Below are 14,507 nucleotides of genomic sequence, written 5' to 3'. Positions count from 1 at the left end.
CCCAGGCAGAAGGAGTTGCAAAGAAACTTCATCTGTCCCCAACCAGGATTTGGTCCCACTTCTGTGTCATGTGAGCCACCATGGTACTATTTTCGCACTGCCATAATTGTAACGCTATCATTATTGTCAGAATGCTGTTATCACTTGCATTGTGCTTGTGTCATTATCACTGCTGTCATCGCAATTATGCCATTGTGCAATCGTCATTACTATCTCATCATTGCTGTCATGCTGTGAATGTCAAGAAAGCTTTTTGTCGATTGTAGCACATGAAGGTTCCCTCTGAGCAACCTTCTACATTTTAAATGGTAAGCATGCTTTTTGGTTCAGCAGTGAGCCAGGCCTCTAATAGAAAGTTGTTCTAAGTTTAGACGGAACATCTTGGCCCTGACAACATGCTCTGGCAGAGAATGGTTGCTATATCAGTTAACATGTGACTAGAAGTTAAGCACTAGCAGAAAAGGCACTCACGTAGTAGACGAGTCTGAGGTCACGGCTGCTGCTGCTTCCATCTGGGTGACTGCTCGGGCAATGGCCGCAGCTGGCTCAAAGTGCTTTGCCATTTTGTGCAAAAGTGCTGTGGTTGAATTTGTCTTGAAAAGGCCTAGTGCTCGACGCTTCAGGCCATGCGACAGGCATGCATCCACCGCCGCTGCATGACAGTAAAACATGTGTCGTGATGAAAGTGTACTTTAAGTACTTTCATATTATTGTTTATTAGGTAGAAACAGCAGAAAAATGAAGCATATTGTGTGACCTGCAATGCCCGTATATAAAAGAGTGGCAACAACAAAGTTTCTGAATGCGCACTCTAATGAGAAGGTGTACTTTAAGGTAGTAGCGGTTATGGATTATTCCGACTCTCAGTGTTTCTGTCCAAATGCTGTGCCAAAAAAGCTGTAGAGTTGTCATGGCAACGATGAAGTAAAATAAACAACATATTGAAGCGGAAAAGTTACTACACAAATCCAGGAAAAGCTTCCATGAGGTCATTATCCCACTTATGTCAAGACTGCTGTTGAACAAGCTAAAGCAGCTTTTTGTGGCACTTGAGGACTCACTAGAGTAGAATAGTCTATTTTATATGGAGGGAAACTCACCATCTGGAACCAATCGTTTCAGTCATCAACACCTGCAGTCAACTTATACACTTACAAGCAGGAAAAATCAATTAAATAGCAGAAGATACAGGATCAACTGACAATACTGACTTACCTACTCTTCTAGAGAGACCTTGCAATATTTGTCTCATGCCAAGAGGCGACAGTGACAAGAAAAATTGAATAAATGGCTGATGCAGTCAATTAATTTACCTAGAACTGTACTCTGAACCAGCAATCTTGGGGCTGATGCTGTGCGTGACAATACGGGCTGCTTTTAGAGAAGGGCCCATACCACACCCTTGTGATAGGGTGCTTGTAGTTGAGTTGTATTATGTACCCTCGGTGTGGTATATGCCATATCACTAATGAGTGGGAAATTATGCTATATGGGCAAATGGGGCACTAGTTAAATGTATGCAACCCAAGACAGAATTATGCTGCTCTCAAGAATTCAACACGCTCAAGCCTGTCCGTGCACTGTAGATGATGACACTGCATTACCAAAGTTCTCATGAGGTATAAGATACCCAAACCTACTGCAGTAATCCAGTGGTTATAGTGTTGCACTGCTGTGCTTGAGATCCCGACTATGGCAGCTGCATTCTGATATGCTCGTGCGCCATGCAGTGTTGAGATGGGGAGGTTTGTCAGCATACATTAGTTTCTGAAGCAGTGCATGGGCTCCAAGGAGAAGTTGTGGCCACACCATCACAAAGCTGGCTTGGTTCCCTCGTGCGTGCTTCACATTCTCCCAGAGCTGATGGGCTACCACAGTTGTGTACGTTAAAGAAGCTGAGGTTGTCAAAATCAATCCGGAGCCCCCCACTACGGCATGCTTCATAATCATATCGTGGCTTTGGCACATAAAATCCCCAGAGTCTAACTTTAATTTTTTTTAGTCCAGTAGCCTGGGAATTAGTCTAGGCCTACTAGATTCATATACATATTGCCTTGTGTGGTGGCCAGACGGTTTTCACCTTAGACAACAAAGACGTGCAATTTATGAGTGGCATCATTTGCGGTTGCACCTTATATATCTTACATGTACTCTGTGCCTTTGTATTTTTGTGTATACGTATGTATTTTACCAAGTACAATACAGCCGTTAATTGTGACTACAGTGCCTGTGCTGCATGATTCATTCCTCTTCTGTTCTTTCTGCAATGGTTGTTTTCTACAACTGCTATCAACATCATTAACCTGTTTAGAACCAGTCCAGATCAGACACCTAATGGTCTTGTTCTGTGTCAGCCGACTTCACCCTATGGCTGAAAAATTCTGATAATCCCACTGCTCTGTATAATTTTGCTTTCAACTTTGTTTTACTCGACTTGGAACCGTGTTCTGTTACCCTAAAGAGCTTCAGGTATCCCTGCTCCATGCATTACATTGTAACGCCGTAGTGACATTGAAGGATAAGATGGTGGCACAAGCGTGAATCACAAAACCAACTCTTTATTTGGCAAACTCATGCCTGCAAGACAACTAACACTCAAGCCAATGATAGCGGTGAGTACAGGCGGCGATTCAAAAGTCAAAATTTAATCTACGCGTCTTAGCACAGATTTTTGTTTCTTACTTGTTAATTATTCCAATTTGCAGTCTTAATGCCTAAACTAAGCATTCCTAATAAGTATGTTTCGTACCACCAACATAAAAAATTAATGAAAATGCTTCACACAAGATTGTGAGAATGCTTGGGCACTCTAGAGCCAGTACAAGTGGTGCACATCACCTTAACAGGCCACATTGTTAACCAATTACTCCCAATAGTACTTTCATTTTCTGCAGATGTATGCGCGAGTACAATTCTTCTATTTAGTGACGGACATTGATCATTGTCCTAATTCTTCCACTGCACATTCTGTTAATACGCTCGACAACATGACACGAAACTAATACTGTCAAGAAGAGTGTTTCTTGATAAGATTTTTTTTAACTTAATTTGCCATTCTAAGCTATTTCCATGCTTGAAAGTGATTACCAACAAAAAAAGTTAAAGTAGTGTGCCACAGAGCCTTGTGGTCTTTTAGCCAGTCCTGTGCACTCACCGCAAAGGGAAGTGATGCTGCTGCTTTCCTCATGGACAAACTTGCGGGTCACTGCTTCTTCCATGATCTGCTTCACCTGCACAGTGCCCGTGCCATTTACTTATTATGGCATCTGCGCATCTGTTTCGCCACAAGGTTGAGAAACTGAACATAGTCACAAGAGGGCACTTGCATCTCTTCAGTGTAAAGGATGGTAAAGACAAGTACTAAACCTAGCTAGACTAATAGCATAAAACACCGAGGATAACCTCAGCACTTTTTCTGCTTCAAGAGGTTGCTCTGTCACTGGTAAAGCCATATATAAAAATGATGCGTCTTTTTCAGACAGCAGATAAGAGGTGGTGAACATTGCTAAAGATATGTTAACTACAGTGAACTCTCCTTAAATGGAACATCAGAAGACCAGGGAAATTGGCTCCGTTCATCAAGAGTTGAGAGACAAAGCTGAATGCAATTGCATGAATACAAAACCAACCACGAGGATGGTGTTCCATTTAAAAGGCAGTTACATTGAAGCGATTTACATATATCGAGGCTCCACTGCATATGTTTAATATATGTGATTTACTGATACTTACATGTCATAAGCGGACCCGACACACCATTGGGAATGCATCCTATATTTTCACAGCAGTAGTGCCAAACCAGTTCTATGTTGCGTCTGATGTTTACTATATGTATATAGGGTTCATCATTCTTGGTATTTATTTTCTCAAAATTCAACATAACTATTTTGGTATGTATTTCCTCTCAAAAATTCAGTTGCTTTTAGTGAATATATTTGTTTAGGTGAACTTTCACAGGCTTTTTTTGGTGGGCAATTTTCCACATCAAGCTTCCTGTCTTCTTTTCTTCACTTAGTTAGCTAATTTTGTATTTTGACTGTGTATCCTGCTCTTCAACACTAGTTGCATCTAACGCACGAAATGAGAAAGTTTTTGAGAAGCAGTCTTAGCGAGAGCAGGGTGTTATGTGCCAATGCAGTAAGAACAAGATCACATTTGATATTTGAGCTTGAACAGAATGAGACTGTATTTACAACATTATGCACGTGCACCCACTAAATATTGTACCGCCTAGGTCGTACCTTAACTGCTACAAATTTTCTTTCTTTTTCCCTTTAGCCCTTGAATTATGGAATGAATTAGATGGTTCTTTGCATGACCTACCATTTCATAGTTTTTTTAATCTTTTACCTAACCATGTTACAAGTTAAAACATTATATATCCACTTTGCTGAATCCTGTATTACAATTGCACTCGCTATCTGTACCTACTCCCGCTATGCCTTCTGTAAAGACAGCAGTCAACAATATATGGGTTCAGTGCTCCAATGAAAAAAAATAAGGGCAATCAATGGTATCCATGCAACAGTAATGCATTAGCATTAGTTTCTCCCCATTTTGCTTGCTTTGCGCATTCCCGTTTTGCACAGAATGATGACACGGACAATAATTAAAAGTATCAATGGCCAGAGGATGTTGTTGTTCTTCTTGAGACTCCGCAGTGCACTTCCGATGCCTCGCTTCAGCTGCTCTTGCCACTCCTCATCCATTTTGACTGCACACTGCCAATGCCTTGCCTCCACTACCTCTGCGCTGTCTTTGCTCGTCTGTTTTGGCTGCACGTCTTTGTCACATGGTCTTGGCACTCTTCCACTCACACGGTTGTACAGTATTCTTGTAGAAGGCATGGCATCCGTTACTACTTTTAACTATACCACACACAGAACACAAATTCAGCCACTAATGCGTGTATCGGAAAGCACAACACGCGCTCAGACTTGCCCCGGAGCAAAGTGCATGTGCTGACGGGCCGAACACCAACTGTGTGTATTCCAGCGCACATATGCACCTCCTCTTTCACCACCTCTGCGTAAGGTCACGTGGCACTCCCATTCGTCCAGAGCGGATGGCATACGACCTTCCCTCTCCCCCTCCACCCGCACTACAGCTCCCCTCTCACGTGATATCGGGTGCCTCCTCACCTTCCATCTGCGTTAGCCTCCTCTCCCATCCATTCCCCTCTTATGCCATACACAGGCCGATAGAAGGGTTTTCGTTCGCATAATCCTTCTAATGCTGATGCATTAATAATATGAAAAAAAAACATGACAACATAGATACGACCCTGCATTACCACCAGTGAGCAAGTCATGCACCACAGCAGCCTTGGCACAAAGGCTGCAAAGACCCAAGCTAGAGATTTCCTGACCCCTCTGCTTGCCCCCTGCCACTTCTCCCTACTTCTTTTGTCACAGTGGCAGGCAAAATGGACGTAAACAAAAAAGGAGAGTGCAGATATTCTAAATTTTAAATACAAGTCAAATAAGAAATTCTATTCAATTCGTATTTGATTCAAGAATTTTCCATTTGAAGCTGTCAACTATTCATTTTGTTCGAATGCAACAGGCAGAGAGAGAGTGCTGCAGAAGACCCCTCAGAATGATTCTGCTACAAGGGGAATTGCTGTTCTTGCACAGACAAACTAGTTTCTGAACACAAAGAGGAGGTCGCTTATGCCAAATAGTTATGAATCCTTAAGTGAGCATGCCTTGCCTTAGGCAGCCTACGAATTCGGTGGCTTGATTTAGACATCACATCTTATTATTTGGCCAATATCACCATGTTTAGATTCCTTCAAAATGGAGTGTGATGCTCTAGTATTGTCCTTATCTTTTAAATGAGCACTACACTGCTACACTCATCTGGTGACATGCTGCCTCTTGTGAGTTATATGAAACCGCATACTATTTCTACAGAACACATTGAAGCGTGACTTCATGTTGGTTACTGAGTAATATGAGTAACTGAAAATATGAATGTACAGCTCAACTATAATCATACTTACTGCTGGAAATATTTATTACCAGTGCATTTACACCAGATTCGAAGGAAATCGTGGTAAAGGGCTAGGAAAGAAACTTATAAACTCTCTAAAAACAGCGTTGTGGTGCTGTTTTGACACCTTGAAGGGGCAGGGCAAGACAACGAAGACAGAAGGCAGGAACACACAGGACAGCGCTGTCTGTCTTCGCCGTCTTACGCTGCCCCTTCAATATGTTCAACCAATATCAACTAGCCCAAATGTCGATCCTTGTTTTGACACCATATAACCACAAGTATTGCAGCTTTCCCATTATTAAAATGAAGATGTTTGCGACTCTTGCATTTTTCTCCATAAAATGTGCAATGATAAGTGTGTGAATTCAAAATTAAAATGTAATTTCCATTTATTGCTTCATGCTTGACAACTGCCGTCATCATCACGTCATTGCGGCATGTGTTTCCAGGCAACTGCCTCTTTTTCGGCGTTATTCTCACCATGTGATAAATAGAAAAAAATTGCCTATCACTGCCGCTAAAAATAAAATTCCCTCTTCACTCCCTTGTTGAAATGTGCAGTTGGGAGCCCCACATGCAAACCACTGAGATGTTGTGCAGGATTAGGTCAGTGCTCTGTTGTGTGATTCCTTTGTTTGTGTCTCATCTTCATGCTGTTTTTCGTAGTAAGCTATTGTGCAACATTTCTGCTTGGCAGTTTGTGCAAGGCTTTGTACGTCGCACAGACTCTGACAGTTGTGGCATCTGTGCATGTATTTCAGATACTGTAGTGGACAAGGATGACTGTGCAAATTGCAAATAAATTGTTTTTGAAAAGATGGCAGCATCTGCTGTGAGATCTCTTGTTGCAGCATTCTGAGGTTTGTCATGCGATACACAGCTGTTTGATTAATTTACTACAGAGTTGCATTCTCTCATGAAGACTAATTTGCAAACAGACTGTATTTTCTTCAGATTTCTCCAAGGCTTTCAACCATATTGCTCACTGCCACTGAACAAATTATCTGCTTTCTATCTAGGCTCGTTATATGTTGCCATGGATAATCAACACATCATCAGCAAGTTACTCTAATAAATTATTGTTCCTCATCACTTCAGTTTTATTTGGAGTACTCCAAGAAAGTTGCCTCGCAGTTTTTACTGTATTTAATTTGCACTAATGACCTGCCCTTTGACATATCCTCATGCATGAGGCTTTTTGCTGTTCACACAATCAAAACTACTGATGATCACAATCTCACTCCAAAATAATTTTTTCTGCACTTGACAACTGGTGTTATATGTGGAAACGAAGCCTTAACTCCATCAAGTGCAAGGCAGTCTTTTTTTTTTAATTGAGAGTGCAGTCCCTCTGATTTCATCCACACAATCAATATATCATGTGCTTAATCATGTGCAGGCACTGCCATCTAGACACCACTTTGACACATACTATTTTATGCCCTGAACATATCACTAACATACACGCAAAAGCATTCAAAAGCACTTGATTATCAATGTCATCATTTGTGTGCTTACCCAACTAGTATCAGTAGGATTTCCTATTTAACATTTCTTCTCACCTTACCTAATCAATCAATCAATCAATTTTATTATTACATAAAAATAATATACAGATAGAAGTATACAGAAGTAGGTCCCATAGTTAAAGCTGAATTGGAACCTCCTATTCATGGTTAACACAAAAGTTCATTTAGCAAGCAACAACAGCTCAATTGGTACACTTCCATTAATAATAAATAATGAGATACAAATCTAAGTAGATGAGGTAATTAATAGACAATACAACGGCAGTAAGCAATATTTCGAAACTAGATAAAACGAAAGTTAAAGAGGAAGAAAGAGAAAAAAATTAAAGAAACAAAATTAATTACATGTTGGAGTACATAACAGTGGCAGATCTAAAACCAAAATCGGATTATACAATGCATATTCTCGCTTACACATCACATAACAGAAAATTTTTCAGTTCATGATAAAATCGATGGGGTTTCAGCAGTTTTATTATAAACGGTAATGCATTCCATGATGATATGGCTGCAAAGTGAACTGTCTCTTTCCCATAATTAGTGCGCACTTTGGGCAGAAGTTATTATGCAGTGCAAAACGAGTTGAGTTAGAGTTTGTTAGAGATGATATAGGAATTAGCGATAATGATATTTTGTCATTTACTATTTTGAAAAGAAGAGTGACAAGGCTGTACTTGACAAGGGCTGCAAAGTCTAGAGTGTTATTTGCTTGTAGTAACTGTTTAGCATTGGCAGTGTGTGGATTCTTGGATTGGCAGTGTGTGGATTATTCTAATTGCCTGGTTTTGGATGGTTTGTATCGGTTTTAGGTGAGTAGTGTACGTGTTACCCCAGGAGGTTATGCAGTAGTTAATGTGAGAGTGTACAAACGCGAAATAGCGTGAGAACAACACAGGTCGTGAAAAAAATGGACGCGCCCTGATGAGAATGCGTATTCCATGTGATAACGTCTTTTCAATATGCGTTATATGGCGATGAAATTTTAGGTTACAGTCAATACTAACTCCTAAGTATGTGCATTCTTCACTTGCTTGTAATAAATGGCCACCAATGGAAATGGGCGGAATGCATAGTGATGATTTTGGATGAGAATAAAATAAATTTAGTTTTAGTGGCATTAATGGTAAGTCTATTCATTTTGCACCATTCTAACAAGTTATAAAGATCACTATTAAGCTTGGTTATTACCGTTGACAGACATTCGCCAGAATTAGTAATTGTTGTATCATCGGCATATAGTATACATTTAGAAGATGTGAGGCAGTTAGGTAGATCATTAATATAAAGTAAAAAGAGTAACGGGCCCAATATGGATCCTTGTGGTACACCTAAATTAGTCATTTTAGGTTTAGAATGAGCATTGGAAACACTCACAACCTGGTATCTGTCTCGTAAGTAGCTGTGTAATAATAGTAAAGGAGGACCTGTGATGCCAATCAAACCTAGATTAAGATAAAGAATTTCGTGGTCAATGCTTTCACATGCCTTTGAAAAGTCTACAAATAAGGATGCTGCGAATTTACCGTTATCAATGGCTTTCTTTAATTGATCAGTAAGAGATGCAAGTGCTAGGTCAGTACAGTAACCGGATCTAAATCCAAATTGGTCAGGTGAAAGAAGATTAAATTTGCTTATGTATTTGATCAATCGTTTTTTGATTATTTTCTCGATGACCTTGCTAAAAAAGGGTAAAACACAGATTGGCCTGTAGTTAGATAGTGATGAGCGATCGCCTTTCTTAAAAACTGGAATAACCCTACTACGTTTAAGCTCATGAGGAAATGTGCCTGTTTTAAACATGAGGTTAATAATTTCAGACAGTACAAATGATATTGGTTTAGAAATTATTTTAACATGACCAGGATGAATGTTGTCCAGTCCAGCACTAGTTATCTTTAAATTGTTGATTACTGATACCACCTCATCTGGAGTGGTTGGAAACATATAAAATGAATGTGGAAGGCGCTTTGATGCGTATAAGTTGTGTTGAGTTTGAGTGGAGTTATTAGCAAAAAAGAAATTACTGAAAGCATCCGCAATCTTAAGAGGTTCGAAATAAGTATTACCATCATGGGATATTTTAGTTATGCTATCCGCTCCTTGTTTCCTATTCAAAAAGGAGTTCACTATTTGCCATTCTTTCTTTACATCCGAACCACACCTAAGTATTTTTTTCTTCGTAATATTTGATTTTAGCTTTTTTTAAGCCGTGAAGAAAGTGTGTTGCAAAATTTCTTGTACCGCGCATGTAGGTTTAAATTGAATGGTTGCCTTTTAGTTTTTTTATATAAGTTTTCTCGTGTGCGCATGGCCTTCAGCAAACTATCGGTGACCCAGGGATATTGAGGTGAAGCCACTTCCTTTCTGCATTTACTTATCTGAGAGTAGGTGTGATAGTATGATATCAACTTTGTTATATATAGCGAGAAGGCTACCTGCGGATCATTTGTGTCAAGAGCGAAAAACCAGTCAGTGTGAGATACTGCTGCTGAGAACAATTTTTTTATCAAAAACAAGTTTGGTGTAAGAATTTGAATAGGAACAATGTGCAGATTTAGTGCGCAGAAAAAGGGGAAAACGGTCGGTAATGTTGCTTTCAAGTACTCTTGCATCAGATGGATTCAAAAGATTAGACAATGTATGATCGATTAGAGTGTTAGAACCCCTAAGAACTGAACAAGTATGGATATTAAGAAGACGTTCGTAACCAAAACTCTGGAAACAAGACGAATAATTGACAGAGCTCGGGGATGACTTCATTAAATTTATGTTCATATCACCCATAATTATGACATTTTTTGTCTCAGCGGATAACTTTGCCATTATATTTTTGAGAGAAATAGAAAAGTCTGGAATTGAAGAGGAAGGTGAACAGTAAACGCAACCAAAGATGAAGTTTCTATCATCGGTGTTAAGAAAGTTAGGATCAAATTCCAACCATACTGATTCGCAGTTTTGAATATTTAACGTGAGGTCGAGTCTTCTTTTGTACGGGATTCCGGACGAGACAGACAGCCGTACCGCCGTAGTTGCTGGACTGTCTGTGTGTATACTCTGATCTATAAGAAAGGAAACAGTAGAAGTTTTTATCATCTTCGCTAAGCCAGGTCTCTGAGACTGCAATGATTGAAAACATTAAAGAAAGTGTTGAAAGCAGATTCTGGAAGTCATCGAGATGTTTACGGAGGCTGCGCGCATTGAAATGAATAAGAGAGCGATTACTATTCTGAAGGAAGTAATTTAACTCGCCCGTGTAAATTTGCCCCATCAATATTGTTACTATATCAAAATTATATAATAATAACAACGATAATAAATATATAAAGCACTTATTATAGTGCTCAGAAACAGCTAATGAGCTAACACTGGGGCACTTAAAGAGTAATACACAAGACACAATTTACGGAAAAGACAAAAGTGGTAGACAAAAGAATGTTAGGTACAGAAAGAAATTGTGAAAAAGAAAACGATGAGGCAGGTGTAGAAGAGAATTAATCATACAAAGGGTCCTACATTTATGGGTAAAACCTTATAATTCCTGATTTTCACACTTCAAATAACATTTATGAAAACCACGTTAAACCCAATTTCTCCCTGAAGTCTATCCTTTGTAAAGGATAATAATAAATACAGGTGCTACAAAGCTAATTAATGTTCCCCACCTTTTTGTGAGCAAGTGGTGAAGGTATATTATTAACATTATTATTATATTACAATGGTATGTGACTCGAAAACTGCCACATATAAATATATAATATATTCCACCCCTTCCGGCCTTGAGTGTGTTGTAGCATGCATACAGACGCTACTCAGATAGCAGGAATAGGAATGGCTTTATTCCCAAAACACGCGCTGTTTATCTAGGTACGAACAGGAGGGTGTGGCCGTGTCGTCATTCTGTCACAACACTTCTGCCAGCTTTAATTTTCTTTTTAATTGTATCCCCATCTATCTGGTTGCTTGCGTGTTCGTGTACTACGCCTCAAGGGTTCAGGAGTAGACTGCGCTGGAACCTGCTCCGAGGTCTCGGAGCCAGACATCGCCTGGCGATCTTCAAGGCACCCCGATGCTGGGGGCTCATGTGAAGATTGGTCTTGCAGTGTCTGATCATTGCCCTGTGGACCGTCTGGAAGGGCTGCCATTTCTCGGGCCACCATGGGGTCTGCTTGATCGAGCCGTCCAGGAAGTTGTAAGACTGAATGCGAGCTTCTGGCTGGCTGGTAATCCGGGCGCTTAACTGAAATGATATGGTCGGCATGCACAAAACGTTCTTCGTTGTTCACCCGCACTGTATATGTGACAGCACTAATACGGCGCGTGATCGTGCCTGCTAACCAAAGAGGGTCACCCGGACGAGTTCCTTTCACTCGCACCTCGTCACCTGCAGCGAACTCGCGCCATGTTGACCTTGAGTGGGCAAAAGTGGGCTGGCGCGATTCATTCTTCAACCGGTTACCCAGTTCCGGGTGCAGGAGGCTAAGACGTGTTCTTGGGGCCCATGTCAAAAATAACTGAGCTGGCGTAATCCCTGTCGATTCGCAGGGCGTGTTCCTGTACTAGAATAAAAACTGATCGACGCAATGCTACATAGACTTGCCATGCTTTTTGTGTTCTCCAATTTGCTTTAGTAGGCTTTTCTTGACGGTTTGCACAAGTCGTTCCGCCACCCCATTCGAAGCAGGATGATAAGGTGGAGAAGTGAGGTGGCGTATGTCATTGGAGGCAAGGAACGTAGAGAACTGAGCAGACGTGAACTGCGGTCCATTGTCTGTGACGACCGTTTCCGGTAGACCGAAACTCGCAAATATTCTTCGCAGCTCTTGCACAGTTGCTTCCGCTGCAGTTGTTTTCATGCACAGAACTCCTGCCCATTTGGAATAAGCATCTATCAGGACTAGTAACCTGCATGAGTTTGCAAAAGCGAAGTCCAAGTGCACTCTTTCCCATCATTTGCGTGCACTCGCCCAAGCAGTGAAGTCTACCTGGGACAGCGTGTTTTGCCTAAATTGACAGACTGCACAGCTCTGTACAGTGTCTTTTATGTCCGAAGTTTGCTGAGGCCACCACACATGGCTCGTCGCAAGCATTTTCATTCTAGTCGCGCCTGGATGTCCTTCGTGCAGCAATTTTAAAACCGGCGTAACAAGCGCATGTGGCACAATTACGCGATTGCCCCAGGTCACGCAGTCTCGATCCAACGATAGTTCATGGCATCTAGTAAAGTATGGCGCTAAATTTTCATCGGCAACTTTTGCTGGCCATCCATTTAATGTGAAGAAGTGGAACTTCGATAAGACTGGGTCCTTCTTTGTTGCTTTCCGAATATCTTCAGGTGATAACGGCAGTTCGTCTGTTGCCGAGAAAAACTGCACGTAGTCACTGACGTCAGCTTCGTTCTTTAGCGGAAGCCGCGATAATGAGTCGGCATTAGCGAGAGGCTTCCCTTTTTTATATACCCATTTGTAACGGTAGGCCGCAAGTAGCAGCATCCAGCGCTGCATTCGGGCAGCTGATAGTGCTGGAATGGGCTTGTTGAGTCCGAGTAAGCCCTTTAATGGCAGGTGATCAGAGTATATAGTGAACTCTCGTCCATAAATATATTTATAAAATCGTTTGATAGCGAACACCACGGCCAGCGCTTCTTTTTCTATTTGGGAATACCCAGTCTCTGCTTTACTGAGTGTTCGCGAAGCGTAGGCTATCGGTTTTTCATTTCCGTCGATTTCATGGAAGAGCACCGCCCCCCATCCGTATGCAGACGCGTCTGCTGCAAGGCCTATTGACTTCTCCGGATTGTAGAAGGTTAGGACACTGTCACTCGTCAACCAACGCTTGCTCCTCTGGAAGCACTCTTCAGCGTCTTTGGACCACTGCCACCGCTGAGTTCCCTTCAGTAATTGATATCAGGGTTTCAGCTGTGTGGACATGTTGGGATGAACTTGGAGTAAAAAGATAGCATGCCAAGGTATGCTCTTAGTTCCGATTCATTCCTTGGAGCTGGCGCATTCCTAACAGCTTCAACCTTTTCCGTGCACGGCTTAATTCCACTTGCGCTAATAATATGCCCCAGATAGGTGACAGAGTCTTTTAAAAAGTTACATTTCTCTTGCTTCAGACGAACGCCATGCTCCCGAAACCGAGCAAGGACTGCTTCAACGCGTTCAAAACATACCATTTCGGACGCTCCCGTGATGAGAACATCATCGAGATAGCAGGCAACGCCCTTCACGCCTTTTAATACTTGATCCATCGCCGACTGGAATATGACTGGGGCACTGGAAATTCCATATGGCATGCGGAGCCACTGAAATAAGCCGATGTACGTGTTAAGCGTCAACAGTTTTTGCGAGTCAGGGTGCACTTCTATTTGTTGGTACGCAGTGGTCAGGTCAAAGACCGTGAAGACCTTGCCTTCCGCAATTACTGCAAAGATGTCTTCCACCATGGGTAATGGATAATGCTCCGTCATTATGCAAGGATTTAAGGTAATTTTGAAGTCTCCACACAGCCTCATCTTCTTGTCTGACTAGGGGACGACGACCACTGGTGTAGCCCAGTCGCTTTGTGCCACGGGAACCAGGACCCCGTTCCGTTCGAGCTGTTGAATTTCTTCTTCGACTGCTGTCCGCAGGGAAAATGGAACCAGTCGAGCCTTGCAGAAAACTGGTCTGGCTTCTTCCTTTAGGACCAGCTGTGCCTTGTGCCCCTTTATTAGTCCTACCTCCGTAGAAAAAACATCGCTATACTTGCGTAGCAGCTCCTCCACCATTCCGTCTGTCTGCACCGTGAATACGCTCTTCCAGTCAATCCTCAGTACTGCAAGCCAGTCACGTTCAAGTAGCGACTGCTTCCTCCCAGGTACAACCACGACAGACAACGTCTTGCTTTGTTCTAGGTCGACCACAGGCACTTCCGCTTGCCCTACAATTTCCAGTGGTGCGCCTCCGTACGTTCTAAGTTGCAGTCCTGTTTTGACTGGTG

The 14,507-nt window shown here is 41.8% G+C and overlaps 1 protein-coding gene across 4 annotated transcripts in view; it reads right to left on the bottom strand.

The window, feature by feature from the left end:
- The window catches only part of LOC142576702 (small G protein signaling modulator 1-like), a 272,548-nt gene that overhangs the window by 195,609 nt on the left and 62,432 nt on the right, over positions 1–14,507 (bottom strand). For all 4 annotated transcript variants that reach the window (XM_075686949.1, XM_075686950.1, XM_075686948.1 and 1 more), the window contains exons 2-3: positions 3,155–3,230; positions 472–652 (exon numbers count right to left, since the gene is read on the bottom strand). In XM_075686949.1, the coding sequence (XP_075543064.1) occupies positions 472–652; positions 3,155–3,218 (245 nt within the window). In that variant the 5' untranslated portion in view covers positions 3,219–3,230. The remainder of the gene's footprint in view (positions 1–471; positions 653–3,154; positions 3,231–14,507) is intronic.

Source organism: Dermacentor variabilis, chromosome 3 (assembly GCF_050947875.1).
Source record: "Dermacentor variabilis isolate Ectoservices chromosome 3, ASM5094787v1, whole genome shotgun sequence".
NCBI lineage: Eukaryota > Metazoa > Arthropoda > Arachnida > Ixodida > Ixodidae > Dermacentor > Dermacentor variabilis.
The sequence above is the reverse complement of the archived record's forward strand: the minus strand, read 5'-3'. Positions and strand labels throughout refer to the sequence as shown.